The sequence below is a fragment of the Conger conger genome, chromosome 1, assembly GCF_963514075.1.
Source record: "Conger conger chromosome 1, fConCon1.1, whole genome shotgun sequence".
In the NCBI taxonomy this organism is placed as follows: Eukaryota; Metazoa; Chordata; class Actinopteri; order Anguilliformes; family Congridae; genus Conger; species Conger conger.
The window spans coordinates 32,973,585-32,989,448 of NC_083760.1; the positions used below are offsets into that span (position 1 = coordinate 32,973,585).

The 15,864-nt window shown below is 43.0% G+C and overlaps 1 protein-coding gene across 1 annotated transcript in view; it reads right to left on the reverse strand.

Moving 5' to 3' along the window:
- myo6b (myosin VIb) overlaps positions 1-15,864 on the reverse strand; it is a 69,983-nt gene that overhangs the window by 17,737 nt on the left and 36,382 nt on the right. Inside the window, exons 12-24 of the mRNA XM_061239689.1 lie at positions 15,633-15,777; positions 11,996-12,153; positions 10,320-10,411; positions 9,048-9,120; positions 7,964-8,091; positions 7,278-7,373; positions 6,400-6,570; positions 4,441-4,479; positions 3,660-3,753; positions 3,244-3,374; positions 3,048-3,125; positions 2,368-2,497; positions 1,059-1,149 (exon numbers count right to left, since the gene is read on the reverse strand). Coding sequence (XP_061095673.1) covers positions 1,059-1,149; positions 2,368-2,497; positions 3,048-3,125; positions 3,244-3,374; positions 3,660-3,753; positions 4,441-4,479; positions 6,400-6,570; positions 7,278-7,373; positions 7,964-8,091; positions 9,048-9,120; positions 10,320-10,411; positions 11,996-12,153; positions 15,633-15,777 — 1,426 coding nt within the window. The remainder of the gene's footprint in view (positions 1-1,058; positions 1,150-2,367; positions 2,498-3,047; positions 3,126-3,243; positions 3,375-3,659; positions 3,754-4,440; positions 4,480-6,399; positions 6,571-7,277; positions 7,374-7,963; positions 8,092-9,047; positions 9,121-10,319; positions 10,412-11,995; positions 12,154-15,632; positions 15,778-15,864) is intronic.

A 15,864-nucleotide genomic window follows, 5' to 3' on the forward strand; every position in this document is an offset into this window, starting at 1 on the left:
AGCCAACTTTTGAAGTCATAAAATGGAAAACTCAACAAAACCATCCAATTAAAATAGAGGGACACACTCTGCAAGTCAAATGTATTTTCTACTTATTCCCAGTCTGACGGCTGAGCGCAAACAAAAGCTTGGTTTCCATTAAAATCGAAGGCGTTAATGGCATTTTATGGACAGGGTATATGCCCCTCTCTTCATTAGTAATCAGATAAACAAGAGTACTACTGGAGAAGAGGCAGAAGCAAAATCTTATTTGCTATGCATTGACAGTTTGCTGTGTGTGTGTGTGCGTGTGTGCGTGCATGCGTGCGTGCGTGCGTGTGTGTGTGTGAGCAAGTGCATAGGTGTAGTCAATCACAGACTGGAGGAGGGGTTGGGGGGAGGGGGTGAGTGCGATTCTACTGGGGGAGTAGGATGTAGAAATGTATCTTGGTTTTGGTTTCTTGGTTTTGTTATCTATTAAGACATTATTTTTTTTTGAAGTTGTACTGTCTTTCTTTGGGGAATTGTTATAAGATATTCAGTGAGCTCCAAATGTTCGTTCAGACTGTCACCTTTAACTTGAGGGTATTTACAACTATATCATTGCATTCCTTTTTATACATATTCCCCAAATTTTAGTGGACCAAAAGTAATCAGACAATAGGTTTGTCAGCTGTTTCTGATTAGACGGGTGCATTCAATCACTCCTCTTGTGCAGGTATATGAGTTTTCAGTATCAAGTCTTGATTCCAGGGATTTGATTACATTTGCCTTAGTCTGATAGGTGAAGCGATTTCCTCTAGGGACAATAAACAATCTAATCTAAAATCTGATTTCTCACCAAGTCAACATTGGTGAGCCTAACACTATTGAAAGGCTGCAGGAGTAGAGAAATTGTTCTGGTGGTTAATCAGCCTGGTAATGGTACTACAGCTATATATTTATTAGCATTCTACATTGACCAGGAACCGTGATCATGATGCCCATGTATTTACGGCCAAATAAAGCTTTCCATTCTATTCTGTGGTGGAAACAGGTAGTCTTCAATTCGCCACTCTCCGACTGAACCGTGAACTCACCGTGGTTTGTGCTTCCTCCCGCACAGCCACATGCGGACCGTCTTCTGAATCTTAACACAGGCCTCCGCCCTGTAGCTCATCTTGTTCCTCACTGAGGGGAAGGGGGGGGGGGTTCGTGCGGTAGGGAGGGAAAGAAAACAGGAGGCCGGTAAACGCCTAAAAACGACACATTCAAGCGCATCGTTCTTAGCCCACAGAAAAAGCACCCCTTCTCCGTTCCCGGCAGCCATTTTGTGAGTGCGCTTGTGATATTGTTTGTGTGTTTTTTCTCCCTGGTTAAAACAGACGAAGGGGAAAAAAAACAAAAAAACAGCAGGCCATTTTGCGGCGTGCCCGGAGTGGTTATGTGAGGCGAGGCAGCGCCTGCAGGAAAATCAATGGCCGCTTCGAAGTCACTGGGCTGTACATAACAGCATCTGATGTTCTCTCGGAAAACACAGCGTTTCGTGGCATTCTGTTAAATGGAAAAAATGTAATATGTTGGCATAGGCCAACCGAGGGGTTCAGGTGGATGATTTCAGAGTGTTTAAAAGTTTTATGAGGATTCGGAATTGGGAGATAACCTTCTTATTTATTTTTTTACAGAGACGGTCTTGGTGAACAAACAGTGGCCCCTGCAGCTTGGATGTGGTGCGGTCGGGTCGACCGTCGCTGACCTTGTGGGTCGGTAATACGGTACACACCTAAGGTGATAGGGGATTGGGGGATGATTCCTAAGCTTAATAACTGACAGCTTCCATCAAGGACACATTTAGACTCTTCCCGACTTTACTCTCAATTTTTCACGGTCATCTGTTTTTCCCACATTCCAAAGGGACAGAGAAAGTCACTTGTATTCAAACGGGTGCACACAGTGGAGTGGTGATGTACCAATGGCTCTGTTTTACACAGTTGGTGCCAGTTTGAACTCTCAGAATTCTGAGTGACAGCCAGATCAATCTTTTTCACTGGACATTCATTACACCCCGCCTTAAAACATAAAAGCCCCAGTTGATTGGTGAATCGTTTGAATGGATTTTGATAATAGACATATCAGGCTCCAATCAGGTTAACGGTTATTAGCGTGCGGACGGTGAGCACATTGAGGACGCACATGGTGGATCACAGCTGTACATATACTCAACGGACAGCAGGCCTTGCGGCGGTAGTCTCTCTTGACGACAGACAGGCGTCGTTATGCCGATACGTACGCTTGATGACAGACAGCGTGCACAGTGATATCGCATATCGCAGATGGTGGGCAGCAAACGTCACAGCGGTACGTATACAGCAGGCCGGTAGTTTCTCTCGTCGTCATGGCGATACGTACGCTTGATGACGGACAGCGAGCACCACTGGACCTTCTTCCAGCGGCTGCGGATGAGCCACTTGTTGACCCTCTTCACCAGCTCGGCCAGGTGCTCCGGGTCGGACTTCATGATCTGGTCGAACTCAGCGAACTGCGGAGAGAGGCAGAAACAGGGACTTCAGACACCACAAGCAGCTCCACAGGCAATACAGCTCAGTCTAACACCCACACGTCCATCCCATATCCATTCACCATTTATTCCTTCATTCAGTCATTACTCATTCAGCCGTTTCTCAAACCAGTCTCAAATATTGGAGACAGGTACGGAAAATAGTATTAATTCAAAAATTCTAAATGAATAAATCATGTAAATAATCACACAGATTGAATTAGTGCAGAAATAAAATCATGGCAGGAAAGCAATACAGTTACACTTAAGAAGAGTGGAATTATGGGGTATGGTTACATTATGATAATGCTACATTTTATGCACTGCTTTAACGCACAGATAAAATTGTTTAACTCATTTAACTTTATGATAATCTGACTGCTCCAAATGTGGGCCTGAATTATTCTCTTTTTAAAAGCCTGTACGCTCACTTAGCCCTGTTTTACAAACCACTCAGACCAGGATTCTCTTTGTTTTACGAGCGTGTAACAATTCGGCGGCAGCGACCCATTAAAACTACATTAACCATTACCTTCCCAGGCCGGAAGAACACCCGGGTCAGCCCAAATTTGTAGTCATTCTCGTTCAGACCCAGGGCCATGAACAAAGCCTGCGAGGGATAGAAGAGGGAGGTGGTCAGACTGCAGTGAAAGGAGTTGGTGCACGTTAAGAGCAGGAGGCCGGTGTAGTTCGGCCCTGGAGAGACGGAGCGTGGCGCATAAAGACACCTTGCAGAAGAGCCGTGGGTCCAGTCGAGTCAGCTTGGCAGGCATGTACTGCTTGTACATTTCGTAGAGCTCGTGGAAGGGAGCGCGGGAGGGGAAGCCCCCCTGCATCAGGTCCAACACTGAAACCATTCCTGAAGGAAATCGGGAGAGGGGAACCTTCATTACCAATATTCAAATGTATGTTGTACTATTGTACAGTATTACTTTTTAGTAGTAACAGTGGTAATTATATATAGTAACCGTAGCAGTCCTAACATTAATAGCATTGTCTATCTGTTTAGTATTCCTTATTTACTAAGTTGTGAATGTTTTTATCTATTATGTTTTTTATCTTCATCACAAAAAAGATATCATTCATGGCTGGGCACTACATGGCAGTTTCCTGTAAGCTATGTGAACCACGCTGCAGACTCTACCTGAGCACTGCAGCTGGGACAGAATCTGTGCTCCTTCAAACTGGTGGCTCACCATCTTCAGGTTGGGCTTCACACAGCGGATGAAGCTGGAGCCCTTTAAGAAAAGCAGGGCGGAATCATCTGGTCACTGCTCACATGAACACTTATTTCATTTGAGCAACGGAGCGAGTGAATGACAATGCTCAAAACAGTGAAGCTGTGCTCTGGAGAAAAAGCTATTATTCAGATATTATTATTATCATTATTATTATTAGCCTATTTAGAAAAATGTCTTATCCATAGTGACTTATAGGCCCACCATGGCATGATTTTCCCAGTTCATAACTGCTGTAAGAACCATGGGTACAGAATATGGACAAACACATCAATTGTAAGTATGGAATACTCTACGCAGTAGCAATAGGCAAAATCAAATGCATTTCTCATCTCAAGATGAAACCTGAACCGGAGGACAGACCTGGACCCTGTGGCCTCAACCCTGGACACCATCATACACACTTCACCTACAAGCTACCTGTCAGGTCAACTGGCGAAAACCATGTCCTTATCCAAGATCTGCACAAGAGCTTTGCAATCCATAATTATATTATAGTCTTCATTAATCCAAAACTAATAATAATTTTATAAGGTGAGTTTGGTTCAAAACCCTCTGGGTTTTTACCTCACCAGCACAAGTACCTGTTGTTCTGTATTGTTATTGTTGTTGATTTTATGAGTGAGGTTAAAAAGGGGGGCTTCGCAATCAAAAGTGGAGGTATGACCGAATATTTTGGTGACTCACCGTGCTGCGAAGCTTCTCCAGGAGAAGGTTGAGCTGGGTCTGTAAAAGAGAGCAGTTTGATGGTTTAGTAAAGCTCGCCCGGTTACAGTGCTGACCAGTAGCTGGCTATTCCATCGCAAACACACAGCTGTTTTGTGAGAAACTCAGCAAGCTCTGCGGGAGAGTCTCTGCCATCGTGCACACAGGTGACCTTCAGGCACAGGTATCCACAGTGGAGGGGCAAACACAGGAGCTGTGCATTGTGGGATGTCACGACGAGTAGCTTTGTTTGATTCTGAATGCCATGCACTAATTTCAGTGCTGTTTCTAACAGACACACATACAGAAAAATAATTTCACAATAATTCCTCCGTCTCACTTTGTGGGGCCCAGACTACTAACCACCTTTCCTATTAAAAACTCCAAAGTCCAAATGTGCTCTACCTGTTCCATGTAAGGCAGCAGTGAGAGGCACAGATACCACCACTCAAACCAGTCCCTAAGTATTTGGACAACATTTTTTTTTGTTGTTTTCATTCTGCACTCCAGCAAACAAACAGTTGAAATATTGCAGAAATAAAAGTGCAGACTTTCAGCTTTAACTTGAAGGTTTCTACATCCATATTGGGTGAACATGTAGGATTTACAGTCATTTTTATATATAGTCTCCCCCAAAGTAATAGGACGGATTAACACAAATCGAAATAAAGTCACCGTATTCAATATTTTATTGCAAATCCTTCGTAATCAATGATGCTGGGTATCTTCCCTGGTGATGCTCTGCTAGGCCTGTACTGCAACCCTCTTCAGCTCCTGTGGCTACAATTCCTACACTGTTCGCCCAATATGGATGTAAAACCCACAAATTAAAGTGAAATTAAAGTCTGGTTGATGGATTCGCCATCAACCGCTGTTGGCCCCTCAGGCATGGTTGTTAGCTTGACTTTTTCCAGTCAAAATCCAGTAGATTAAATGGAATAATGCATACAACTAAGTTTAGTACACGCATGAAATGTGACAAAATATTAAAATATTACATAAAGTACTAAGGAAAGTCTCATAGCATGCATTCTGTGTCTGTCTGCCTTAAACGCTTGATAGCACCGACTGATGCTTGCTTGTATTAAACTGCAATTTGCCACAACAGCTGCCCATCGATGTGTGGGCCGCGTCTAGCCAGTGACACAGCTCAGTGAATCTGAATGGCGGGTTATCTATATGTTCACTGAGGTAATAACATCAAAAGCAGCACTTTGGCGAGACAACACAACTTCAGCCGCAGAGGACTACATGTGGGTAACAGCACACACGCAACACAACGTGCGCGGGAGAGGGGGAGATGGGGGCGATGGTTTAGTGGGTAGTTGTTGCAGTGGGGTTAGTGGCTGGGGAGGTAATGATGTTGCCATGGGATTAGCAGGCGAGTTACCTTCTCTCCCTGAGCCTACTGTATGTTTCACTGACGCCCATTTCAACCCTAAACATGCAAAGTGCTGCACTTTCTGTCTTTCGCAATCTCTCACTGCCTCTTTCTAAACATGTGCCTCAGACGCTGTCCACCATACAGACAGTTCCTGGTGTTCTTTGCGGAGGAGCCCGGAGCACAGGAAGAGGTCTACATGAAGAGGAGCGCAAGGAATGGAGAGAGGAAGGAAGAAAAGAGTAAGAGGGAGAAAGGTTACAATACGGGCTCGCGGGACAGCACATCACAAGAGAAAACACAGCTCACTCCCGCTCTTTCTCTCTCTGAGTTAAAGGGGATTGACAGTTGAGGTCTAAAGGAAATACAAATAGACAACAGAAAGAATCATGGTCAGGGAAAGGAAGCACGGGTCAATACAAAAAAGCCACCACTTAAGTGAGTGTTCAAGATGACTCGAAAAGCCAAAGGAACACCCCAATCATACCTTTCTGAAGATGAAAGCCCTGAGACATCTCAAAGCTCAAAAGGTAGAAATCAAAGGAACTCATTTAGCTCACCTTAAATTTGTTGCCCACACTGATGAAGCTGAGCTTGCCAGCTTTTTGTTTGGAGTCTTTCGCGTTGTTGTAGTTTTCAAAGAGCTCCCGCACAAACTTGTCCTTTGATTCGCACACCAAGCTCTCCAAAGACATGTGTAGGGCATCGTTATTCTTCTCCACAAACTTGGCCTGTGGTCACATCAAGGTTACATAGCAATCACACAGTGCTCACAGCCGACACAAAAAATAAGGTAAACGCTTATAGTGACCAATGAGCATTTAGCTTCAGAACGACCTCGGCTGACCTCCATGACCGGTCCTGCCAGGTCACGTAGTGGAGACAGAAACATTTTCAAGACCAGACTTGATACGGTGCTAGATAATATCTAGCTTTTAGGATAAATTAAGCATTAGATAGGGGAGACCGGGGCACAAACTAACACGGGGCATGTTGAAACATGGGGATTTAACGCAATTGCATTGCGCAAGAATAATAGATTTGTTTTCGCTTATGTATGATAGCAATGCTTCTCGCGTCTGAGTGGCAGGATGATTTGAAAACTTCATCAAGAGTTATGAACAAAATCTGTGTTTTAGCCATGCTATGTTTTCACCATGTGAGTAATGTTTTTCACCAAAGTTTTTTGATTAACTGATGATGTATGAATGACTCCAAATATACGTAATTTAAATAACAGTCTTGTGGTTTATAAGGCAGTATAGTATTGACACATGCCACAAGCGAGCAGAAACTGTGAGACCGTGAAGACCATGCACTTATTCAGTCCTATTTAGCACTCGCTCTAATTTATTTGTTCCGAGACATTCATGAAATATTAAATCTGCTTTAAAATAAATGCAGCGTTATTTTGAGTGCGTCACAGCATGCTTCATACCGTCTCATAGCACACGGCTCCAGCGAAGTGGCGGACAATGAAGCCCTCGTCATCTCTCACGTTCCTGTGCACCGCTAACTTCGACTTCCTGGGGACCTGTGGAGGGCCAGAGACAAGGCTCAATCCCCACAAACATACACATACTCATACACACACACACACACACACACACACGCACGTAGACAAACACAAGCATGTGCACACGCACATATTCACACAGTACACACACATTCTTCCATACACACACACACACACAAGCACTAACACTGTTATCTGTAGAGGACAGATAAGGCCATTATCTTTCCACACAGGGGTGGAAAGACCAGGTGTCAGAAAGTGAAAGTCGCCCCATGTGTTTCGTACACCCATTAACTCAGCCAGCTGATTTCAAGAATTATGGCAATTAGCAATTCCAGGTGATCGGAATAAAAGACTGGGGAGGACTTTTACTTTCAGAATCTGGATTATTTGTGGTGTGGCATAATGGTTACAGAACTGTCCTTGCAACTCCTGCAGGATAAGTACCCTTGAGCAAGGTACTTAACCTGAATTGCGTCTGTAAATATCCAGCCGAAGTGATGGATCGTGTGTAAAGAATGCAAGCCATGTAACTAGCTCTGGATAAGATAGGCAGATAAATATACTTTAGAAATAACTGGACGGAGTTATTATATGGAGTGCCTTACGGTCAAACGGAAGTGGTCCTTGTGCTTGCTGTGCACGGCCTCAGCGAAGTGCTGGTCACTGGGCTGGGGCAGCCTGTTCTCTTCATCCAGAATATCCAGGATGCCCACCAGCTTGGCCTCTACCAGGTCTGTGAGAAACAGGAGCGAGCAGCAGACCGGGGTAAGTGTGAATCCGCATGCCTAGCTGGGAATTCTGACACATAAATAATACAGCCCAACGTCGCCTCTCCTCTTGGAACAAGATTGACAGAGACGCATAAATATTATTTTCAAGAGGAGACACCTGCCTCTGAATTTATGAATAAAAATAATGGAGGTATAAAGTTGAGAAGGTGTGATATACAATATGCAGTGAATGTAGGTTGCGTATGCTGTAGGTGGTTTTAGTGCCCAGTTATAGTGCACAAAATAAACTTTTTGTGAAACTTTTTGTGGAATATGATAGACTTTTCTTACAAAGAATGTTGATGCAGAAAACCTGTAGTCAGGCCTGTTAAATTATGTATTAAGTATTTAAATTCTGTGGATATTTAGAAGATGTGAAAATAGAATAGAATAACAGATAATAGATGTTACTGTGATGGTGGTGATAATAGATTACTTTAACAGTTGTGAGTAATCTGCATTGATTTCTTAAAACCGTTTTTATAATTATATTTATGAATTTATATTTAGTGCTAATAGCTGTTTGGAAACCTTTTCCATACAAAATCTGGTATCAGCATGACACCTGAGGCCACAACCACATGCTATGGTAAACCCCTTTATTCACTCTATTAATCACTGTTATTAGTCAAGTGATATGGAATATGGTTTAAGACAAAAAACACCGGGACTGTTTGTCCGCTCATTGCTGTACATACTGAGCTAGCAGAAGAAGCTGAGCGGTATGTGTGTGTGTGGTGTGTGTGTGTGTGTGTGTGGTGTGTGTGTGTGTGTGTGTGTGGTGTGGTGTGGTGTGGTGTGTGGTGTGGTGTGGTGTGGTGTGGTGTGGTGTGGTGTGGTGTGGTGTGGTGTGGTGTGTGTGTGTGTTTTTGTGCAGGAGAGTGTACTGAAGGTGTACAAACGTCTGAGTGGCACTTACCTATGCAGTCTTGGTTGTCCACGTAATGAACCTCATTTACGCCCAGGCCTTCTTTCTGGTACAGCTCTTGCTCCTTTGAGTGGCAGTGAGAGAAAGAGCAGAAGCAGCCAGGCCGGTGAGATACAGCTCTTTAGTACAAATCAAGCTGACAAAACTTCTTTAACTTGTGTGTGCCATACTGGACACATATCACATCTAAACCTACACCTCCATCCCCTTCAGTCTCTTCTAGAGGGGTCTACCACCTCTGCTTCTACCATGCTAATGAGTACCAGTTGATTTTTTTCCCCTCACACCTCTGTAACTTGGGTGTTACTGGTGAATAACGGAGGGTGGATAACAGAGTGGAATGATTTTCCCTGAGCTCATTTTGGGCTTTGGGCACTCCTCCTTCTTCTTGCCCTGAGGTGGGGTGTTCAGCTACAGATGATCTATTCTAACAAGATGGTGAACTCCGAGGCTCCTTCCATCCTTTTTGCTTCTTTACTGTAAGACAGGAAGCTTAAGCTGCAGTCCCGGAGGGCTGCATTGGGATGACAGCTGAATTTAGTGGCGCAGTGGTGAATTTAAGTCATTGGTTAAGCTAAGCAGGGCGCACGCCTTTGTTTTCAAGCCCCAAAATGACTGCTGATTTAAAGGAAATCAGAAAAACCAGCAGACTCTGCACCCCTTCAAGACCGGAGATCCTTGTGTTAGGTTTCTGGTTTGCATATAGGCGCTTCGAGAGCTATTCTAAAGTTCATGGATATTCATCGAGAGCTATTCTAAAGTTCATGGATATTCATGATGAGGTGTGTCCAAGGACAGAAGATGTGTTGGCTCTATTATTGTTCTTGACCCCACCTCTTCATAAATATTAATTTAACTATATATTTTGTGTTAAAAAAGGAGCTGGCCATCTGGATTGTTGACAAAATCTGCATTCTGTAGCTTTTAACCTCAGTTCCCTATGAGTGCATGCTGGTCTTTGCTCCACCCAACCTTGCTTAAAATAAGCAATTTGTTGATTAGCTGTAAACATATACGTATACAAAGTGTTTTCTAAACAAGTAATACATAAACTAAACAGAAGTTACCTGCAAACACCCACAACCTTGTACAGTGCCACACACAAATATTATGCATTTCAAGGTTTTCAAGGACCCGGAATATTCCAGCCCTTGATGAACACCTGGACACACTTGTGTTATGTCATCCCCCACCTACAGCGAGACTCGTTCAAGACCAGACTATAGGCGTGATATAGCAGTGATTTTGTTTGTAAGTGCTCACCTCCTTCAGAATCCGCTCGTTGAAAAACTGCTGCAGCTTCTCATTACAGTAGTTGATGCAGAACTGCTCAAAGCTGTTGTGCTCAAAATATTCTGGAGGGAAAAAATAAAATACATGAATGAGGCTCTCCCCTGCATAAAACATCAACGTAAAGCTGGAGGTCTCTTTTCTCTACATTTGGATGCATTGTGTTTGTATTTTGTTATTTTGGAAAAATGGCTTGGCTGTAGATCGCTTGAAAAAAGGCAGTCTCCTGCAAAGGTTTCCTGTACGCTGAAGTCTTAACCCCCTACCCAATCCCAAATCCAGAACGCGACCCTAATTCCAACAGCAATAGTACTGTGACCTTCAAACTTTACCAGGACACCTTGGAATTTCTGACCCACATTTTAACATTCACCATAATTTCAACACTACCACCTTAATAATCCCACAACTGGCCCACGACTTCGACTTCATGCACACATTTTGGCTGTACTGAACACACACTCAGTTGCAGTGCTCACTGTCAAACGCCCATTTGTTCCCTCACTTGCTCTTCACAAAAAGGAAAGCAAGAATATAAAAACAAGTTGAAGTACTTTGAATATTGTAAGACAAAATAAATAGGCTGTACAGTCTGCCTCTTTCAAATCAGCATTAGTTCTCTAGCTCTCTTTCCCCACTCTCTCCTCCAAGTTCAATATTTAAAGTGTAGGGAGCAGCACCTGTCAAGAAAGGCGAGATGGATATGCAGAATAGAAAGCACATTTTAGAAGACGCACAGATGAAAGTAGAGGCCATTACAGTTATTCTTCTTTCTGGAAATGCGCGAGTGCTTTTAATGGGCAACATTTATATTAAACTGAAAATGTTTGAAAAACACATCATTGTGGTGATGGAAATTTAATCAAGTGGTTTTTCATAACCATCTGTATGATGGTTATACAGTGATTGTGACAGCCTGATTTACTACAATTTAAAATGTATCTTTAAAGTCGGTCTGCAGCCAATTATGTGCTTCTCTTGCCTCAAGCTTGCATAGTTCATTGCAAAGTATTTTCTGCCTTTGTGATGTTGCTGAAATTCTCAATTGTATTATAATGAAAAATTATAGAAGACTGCTTGTACCCAGCATGACAGAAGCGTTTGCAGATTTAAAACTTAATGAATGGAAATTATCTTTGTATATATTAGTGCCTAAATAAGCATAGTAAACAAAGTAACAACAAAGGAATTGAACAAAATAAGTTAATTTGATCCTAAAAACCCACATTTACTGGAAGACGTATTTCAGTTTCAACCTTTTTCTCTGTTCATGTTCTCAATCTCTACCTGGCCATACCACTTAAACCTCAATCCACTTCATAATCCAAAATCCAATTGTTTTGGATTCAAATACAAATTTTCTGTGCTCGACTGATTTTGTCTGGCGCAACTGAGCCAACCAAAAGGACCAGAAGGCGGGGTTACTGTACATCCTCTCTCAGATTTATAACCCCAACACTTAACCGGCCACTGCACCTGCATCTGAAGGACCCGCTAAAAGGAAATCACACTTGCACATGTATCTGTGAACAGGACAGTAAGGAAGAGGTCACCGTTTTTTAACGGACGTGCCCCTGGTCAACGGCACGGTGTCGGCCATTTTGTTTCACGCCTGGGGAGGAGATGGAACGGGGGAGGGTGTTACTGACCGAACCCGGCGATGTCCAGGACACCGATGAAGTTTGAGGACGTCTGGAAGGGGAAGCACTGATTGACCCTGGTCACCACGTGGTCGAAGAGGCGGCTGTACACGGCTTTGGCCAAAGCGTCCCTGGCGTTGTTCGCCTGTTCCACCTTTAGCGGCACCCTGGGGGTAGAGGGAGGACAGAGGGGTGAACAGAAATACAAATAAATGGGCCAAAGCTTTTCCAAGGAGTGGATTTCTTCACACTTCCATACAACAGTTTTTTTCATCTGGAATAACTTTTTTTTTTCGGTCCCTTTTTTGAAGAAGGCATTAACTAATGTAGTTGGTAGCATAAATTAATTGAGGTACAAATACATTTGTTAAACATGAAATTATCTTTTAATTTGTTAATGTATTTGGTAACTACTTACTAATGTATTAGTTATATGAATATTTATACACAGTATACACTTATAATTAGTTAACCATTAAGAAATACATTTTATTTTGTTTATTTACAGTTTATTTTGTCATTAACTAATGTAGTGAATGAATTTAAGATGTACATCTACATAAACAAAGCTGTACAGATTAAGTTCTCAGTAGTTACTACTTATTGTAGAGTGCTGCCCTTTTTTTAAAGTTGTTGAAATAGCTCAAATGTGTGAAGAAAAAAAAAAACACAAAACACAGCCAGCGACTGCTTCGGGGAGTCCGACGTAGTCGGAACAAGCAACTGCTCAAATGATTATTTTTTTTGTGTGAGAGTGTACAAGCGCTTTAAAAAAGAATAAAACAGGTTTAATAATGAATAACCATATAGCCCAGCAGTGCTGAGGACAAAAAAACTTCAAATTTGAGCTCAATTATCTGGAGAGATTGAGTGTCGGAACATAATGGGCAGCCTGAGGTTCTGACCTTTCGGTTCTGCTCAGACACTACCCAGCGCTCGGCGCGGCTTCCTCCGGGGGGTGCTAGCTTTATTAAAAGTGAACCTTTTGACATCTACCACTGCTCCCGCTTTCACGGTCGCGCTCGCCAGAGTCGCCGGGGTGACTGCAGCTCCATTAAGCCCCGCAAATGAAGCTTCGACCAACGCGGACGTGATGAATGCAGAGGGCTCGTTCCAATCGCTTATTCTTCTTTCCCTTGCTCCTGACCCGGAAATCGATCGAGGTCCGCCATCTTTAAGGACATTCCGACCCGTGAAATGTTACTTCGAGGAGCTATAATTAGAAGTTAGGAACTCCCAAACTTTGCTTTGAGCAAGGAGACGTTTGCGCATCCTTTTTCGAAAGGAGTTTTTCGGAAAGCCTGACGTATGAAAGGTCGAGCTGTTGTTCGATCTCTGCCTATCTGCCATGTCTGTAACTGACGTTTGAAGGAGAAAGGACATTCCATTCGCCTAATTCATATTTTCTTGATTTCCCTGTCTTCACTTTATTCTCTTGACTCTTTTTCTAGCCTCTCCCGATGGGTGGAGCTAGTAAAAATAAGCAGCTGGAATGGGCCCAGAGGACTCGTCTGAAAATCGGTTTGCGCCTTGCTTGGAGTGCAGACTGCCCTCTTCATTGCCCCCCCCCTGCTGGGGGAGGTCCTTTTTTGTGATTAATATTTTATTTACCTTTAAACAGCAATTAAAAGGCAGAATGTCAATGTAATGCTGGTGGAGGTCCTTGATGGCGCACATAAATCAAACTTTATGTTATGTTAATTCATTCAATTTAAGCTCAAACTATATGTTGTCGAACCAAGTAATCTCAAACAAAACAATGTACAGTGCAGTCCAGATGTACTTGGACAGTGACACATTTTTTTTGTTGTTTTCGCTCTGTAACAGTCTTTTGTGTTAATTTGTCCAATTATTTTTGGTCCCCTAAAATTAGTATATTTGTATAAAAAGGGCTGTAATTCCTACACGGTTCACCCAATATGGATGAAAAACCAATCAAATTAAAATCAAAATAAAGCTGGAAGTCTGCACTTTAACAATAGAGTGTTTTATTTAATCTGTTTACTGGAGAAAAAAAAATGCTAACCGCATGTCTGTGTAATGTTTTCCATGTCATATGGTCATTTCTGGAGTTTACATGGACACACACATCAGTATGCAGAGCTAGATGTTGACCTGAAGCAATATAGATTGAGTTCACTTGACCACGGGTGCAGCAACAGTGTCTCAACTAGGAGTCCACCCTGCAACCTGCAGAACCATACCCCTTCAGTACCATCTCAATGATACCATCTTACTGAGGTTGTCTGGTGTATTGGAACCTATGAAATGAATTGAGCATTTGAATGTAAAACAATTACGTATCTGACCCAGGTCTGTCCCAGATGGAATTAATATTCATCGCATCTGGGACAGACCCGGGTCAAATACGTAATTGTTGAGTTTTGCACTTTTGTCCAAAGGCCGAAAGTGCAGAGGAAGCAGAAAAAGAAACAGCACAGCACTTTCCGTTTTTATCGAAAGTGCCCCAATGTTCTTAACATCATGAATTAGACAGAAAATAAAGGAATTATCAGCATTTAGTGGCTTGGCTCGCGAGGGCCTGCTAGCGGAGGTGACAAATAATTACCCTCTCAAATGAATCAAGGTTGAAGTCATCCCGCTAAGGATTTAGTGCAATTGAGGCTTTGTGCCTTATGTAACCAATATAAATAAACTGCACTTATGCCGAACAGGTGGGTTTAAACGTCCGGCGTCTCAGAGGTCAGTAAGCCGATTTAGCGGCGCCTGCAGTAATTACCAGATGCATAACTACACTCATGCGCCAAAAGAACACGACTCCCTGTCCGTCAACCGTTTCCAGCCTGACAAGAGCCCACAGGAGGGGGCCTTGGGTGGAGGTTTTTTACACTTTCTTATTACATTATTGCCATTTGCCAGACACTCTTATCCAGAGCAACGCACAGTTGATTAGACTAAGCAGGAGACAATCCCCCTGGAGCAATGCAAGGTTAAGGGCCTTGCTCAAGGGCCCAACGGCTGTGCGGATCTTATTGCGGCTACACCGGGATTAGAACCACCGACTTTAACCACTACGCTACAGGCCACCCTTTGTCAGTCATTTACCTTAACCACTATGCTACAGGCTGCCCTTTGTCTTATCATGAACATTCTGAGAACAGCGAAAGTGTGGGCACGTAATGATCACAGTGCAGTCAATTGAATGTTTTCATGGTTCCATACATTAACCCACAACTTGAATGAAGACTCAAATGATATAGCTATATGATGTAATATTTTACAGGTCCAGAACAACATTCATGACAAATTTACATGAACAGTGAGCATACAGATACCCAACAACTGAAAAAGGTGGAGGTGCACTACCATCTCCATTATGAATTTTCCTTCATACTGCTACTGTATTTATACACACTGGCCAGAGGGTATCTTAAGTTACCAGTGGAGGGTAACAATGAAAAAAAATAAATAAAAAAAAACTGCCCATTAATGTCTTGGCTAGGCCGCAACCAAAATAGGGCGCTATTCAATTTTTCATGGATAGCGGCCTGTTCATATTTACAGCAGAGATTAAAAGGTTATTGATTTATAAAAACAGAAAGGCTGCCCACTGCATGGACATTTAGGAAAAGTAGGTGTGAAATTTGGCCCTTGCATCCTTCCAGCGAGACAGCTTGCGGCTTACTTGATTACTGTTCCTTTGGCGCCCCCTGCTGTTGTGAGCATGACCCTGGTGGTAAGGCTGACTCGCAGGTCATCTTGGTCCAGTCCCAGCAGACCGGCGCAGTATTCCAGTGTCTGGTTGGACTGGTTCTTCAGGGAGCAGCCACCTGTGAACAGTGTTCAGGTGAGCAGACTCTATGAATTCACCGCACGTCATAGAGACCGTTTTCATGTGGTGTGTTGATTAGGCAAAT